The sequence below is a fragment of the Pecten maximus genome, unplaced genomic scaffold (assembly GCF_902652985.1).
Source record: "Pecten maximus unplaced genomic scaffold, xPecMax1.1, whole genome shotgun sequence".
Taxonomy (NCBI): domain Eukaryota; kingdom Metazoa; phylum Mollusca; class Bivalvia; order Pectinida; family Pectinidae; genus Pecten; species Pecten maximus.
The window spans coordinates 1-3,902 of record NW_022982093.1 but is presented as its reverse complement, the minus strand read 5'-3'; the positions used below and the strand labels follow the sequence as shown (position 1 = coordinate 3,902).

At 34.8% G+C, this 3,902-nt stretch overlaps 1 protein-coding gene across 1 annotated transcript; it reads left to right on the top strand.

Moving 5' to 3' along the window:
• Positions 1-302: 302 nt before the first annotated feature.
• On the top strand, positions 303-1,163 carry LOC117320351. Its single transcript, XM_033874959.1, has 2 exons — positions 303-360; positions 715-1,163. Exons 1-2 carry the CDS (start codon positions 318-320, stop codon positions 1,041-1,043), a joined length of 372 nt encoding a protein of 123 aa, XP_033730850.1. The 5' UTR covers positions 303-317; the 3' UTR covers positions 1,044-1,163.
• Positions 1,164-3,902: the final 2,739 nt, after the last annotated feature.

Here is a 3,902-nt window from a genome sequence, read left to right as displayed (position 1 = left end):
TTGCTTGCTTGTATTAGACCACTTCATGGTTTTGACACAAAGAATACAGGTACACTGTAGGGTTTTGATATTAAAATGTGAATATTTACTCCTTAATTAGTTAGCATATTATTGGTCTTATGTGAAAGATTGAGATACTACTGTATACATGTATATGTGATAAAACAACTATTGCTCACCAGGTGGTGCTGTCCTGTGTGTCCCGAAGTACGTAGTATCCCACCACTGTAACCGGGAACTCAGTCTAGCTGACCTACTGGCCAAGCCCATCATCCCTGTCATGTTTGAAACGGTAACCCTGGCCACCTCCAGGGGGAATGTCTCTCATCTTCTCACAGCTTGTCTATATAGACATGAAAGGTACATTACATCCCTACGGTGACTCAATCATTGATATGTTTATTGAATCATTATATGGTTTACACTTACCTGTTAAAAGATTTATATGTGTATAGCTTTTACCTAAATAAATATGAAAACAAGTTTTTTTTACAGCAATCTTCCAAGATGTAGGGACATTGCTCCTTTATGCCATTACTTAACATGTATTTTATGTAGGACTGATTTGCTTATCCATAATACTCAATTCTGAAATAAATTATCTGTGCTAGTGTTATTTGCCCATTGTTTATCTAACCTGATTCAGATTTACCTACAAAAAGACTATTGTAGTTAACTACCTGTTATTTCACCAACGACCTGTCTCCATTACAGGTGTAGGAGGACATGGAGGGACCGGTATACATGGAGATCTCAATGATAAATACAAGGAGATTATTCAACGAGTCATGAATTATGCCACCCCAGACCTCACCAAATACTTTGACACGGACACGCTTATAAGCAGTAAAGAAAGTAACCTACATCACGAATCGTCCAGTCTGTCCAGTATGGAAAGCATTGACAACTCCCTTAACAACAATCTGGAACATGCCAGCCTCCGTCACCCTTACCCTATCCCAGTAAACATGGCAATCCAGCCAGACTATCCCACCCCACAGCAGGTCACAGTAACCAAGTGTGGAGTTTGTACTATTTTATGATGTCACTGGGAGATAACCGCATTATGTATATATCGCTCATCACTTGACGCAAAAGACATTAATGGAGGACCTATTTATTATTACAGTATATCCATCATCACTTCACACAAAATACGTTAATGTTGGACCTAGTTATTATTAATTCCATCAACACTTCACACAAAATACGTTAATGAAGGACCATGATGAGAGGAATGAAGTCTTTATCCTGAGACTTGGTCCACTGTTATCTGATGTACCAGTGTTTAAGTGTCGCTGGACTACCTGTAAACAAACTGTATTTTTTATATTATTTATTATGAGGTACCAGGATCTCATTAATATTAGGACAGCTGTTTAAGTGCTACACTGGAATGTTTTTGTTCGGAGTAATCTACAGAATATGGTCAGTCTAAAGATGCTATATGTACCAGCATATCATACCTTAGTTGGTTTGGTCTTATATGCATCCTGTATTATATATGTGTTGGACCTCGTCCTGGTTTCAGAAGGAACCATGACAAAGTATTTAATATGAAGGCAGTTGTGGGATTGCACTACGCACCAAATACTGTGTGAATGGATTAATCTGGATACGCGGTTACCACAATCATAAAGGGGTTAATGTCAATGTCTGTTAATATTAGTTAACAATTAAGTATGATTTGTTGATCAATGGTATGGAATAAAAATCATATAGGAATGCTGGTTTACAGATGGACAGACGAACTTAGCATCATAACATTATCAGTGTTAACAGTGATTAATTTATCATTGATTTCAAAGTTATATAATTAATTTTCTTTGTTTTCATGGTAAATACTCAAATGTGATTGGTCGAAAAATTCTTTTCATTCTGGTCGAAAAATTCTTTTCATTCTTCTATGAAGAAATTCCGAGAATGGCGCGAAAAATGTGACGTCACAATACGACAATTGACGTTGCGTATTGATTTGAGAAAAAGAATCCCATTTAAAACCAGTAAAATTGTACATAAAACATGTTTTAAATTAGAAAATCATTTTCAAAAAATTAATTATAAGCGTTGATGTCAATTATTTTATATATCCGGTACGCGGATTCATACAGTTTGCTAACAAAATTTGTTTCATACCCCGATGAAACTAAAAAAAATGACATCAATGCTTAAGTATATCAGAACACAGCTTTATCTGTTTTGTTAATTGAGCTTGTCTCACATATACATGTAGAGTGATTGGCGTGTATACAGTATATAGACACCAATCACTCTACATATCACTTAATGTACTTTGTATGTGTTGGTTTGAACGATACCAACAAATTAGCTGAGCATTTCATATTCTGTCTCAAACAGACAGGGAGTGATCATAATGTAGTCCTTTCTGATGGTACTTGTACATGTATCAGTACAAGATTTGTGATTGAAGACCATCAACATGTAACGGTAGTCATTCTTAAATTCATAACTATAAGGTATTGCAACTGAGTGACAGTTGTACAAGCGTTTTTATTGTCTTATTCTTATTATAGTCTCCACATATGTTTTGTGTAATGTTGTGCAATCCTACAACTGTATATGTGTATGAAGTACAAATGTAAAAATGGAGAGATGAATTCCATCTTACTAGCTTAGGCCAGTGAAAATTTTCTTTTTAGCTGAGTGGTAGGATATCCGCTCGGAGAGCAAGAGTTTGCTAGATCGAGCCTTAACACAGCAGGATACTTTTCATTGCTTTTTTCCTTTTACACAATTTTGAATCTCATTCACCAGGTGTAATGCCAATCATTCTACTGTCATTATGTACAGTTATAGTACACAATTCTGATGTACAGGTGTATAATGCTAATCACTCTATCTACTTGTCGTTACAGTTTATGGAACACCGTTCTGGTGTACAGGTGTGTAATGCCAATGACTCTACTTATCGTTACAGTTAGTACACCGTTATGGTGTACAGGTGTATATTAGATTCATCAATGTAAATAGAGTGATTGCTAAATTATATTTATTGCTTGATCAGTAGTTTCTTTGGAACTTTCTTCAACTTGAAACTAACATTGTCTGGAAGAAGTGTCTTCTGAACATTGTAGAACTGTTACATGTACATCAATGTAAGGTTTTAATGATATAATGGTATGTCTGTTTGGTGCATGGTTAGCATGTAAGTTGAGGTTTGTAGTCAGTTTCAGGAATTCGCGTAAAATGGTATCTCCTGCTCTCCTCATTTCTCATTTCTTGGAAAAAAAGACATATGACCAATGAAAATAAGAAGGGAGAATCTGAAAATTATAGATAAAATAATGGTGGAATCTGAAGTTAATATTTGTGTTGTGAGCTTAATTAGCTACTATTAGATAAATTTGGTTGATGGCTCTTACAACAAAAATTAATTACAAGAGGAACCTCAGTTGGGGTTCTCTCCTCACTTTATCATGTATTGCTAGAATATGTGCCAGGAATTATGTAGAACAAAGAAAATTATGAGAACATATCAATCTAATTACAATTAGACTTGTAATTCTACGTACTCTACGATACTCTACGATACATGTATCGTAGAGGAGTGGAAATTACAAGTCTAATTTTAATTAGATTGGAGAACATATGTGATGGTATGAGTTTGATCAAGATGTGGATTATGTTGATGAAGCTATCTGTGATATTTCGATTTAGATATTTGTTTGGACTCTGCTTGTTGAAGATATATATCACCGAGATATTGTGACTTTGAGAATTTCATTTCAACAGTGGAACTGGAATTTCCCCAAATATCTTAATAAATGTATTAATGAAGAATTAGAACTTGTGTTTATCTAGCTAATTATAAATATCAATTCAATTGACATGCCATTTTGGGGGATCTGTGATTAACCATAAATTCACCCAGATGATAAGTA

What these genes read in the sequence shown, in the direction of transcription:
- LOC117320351 (XM_033874959.1), top strand. Translation starts at nt 318, where the DNA reads ATGTCTCTCATCTTCTCACAGCTTGTCTATATAGACATGAAAG. An exon ending in TGTCTATATAGACATGAAAG is followed by an intron (nt 361 to 714) that starts GTACATTACATC and finishes TCTCCATTACAG; the next exon opens with GTGTAGGAGGACATGGAGGG.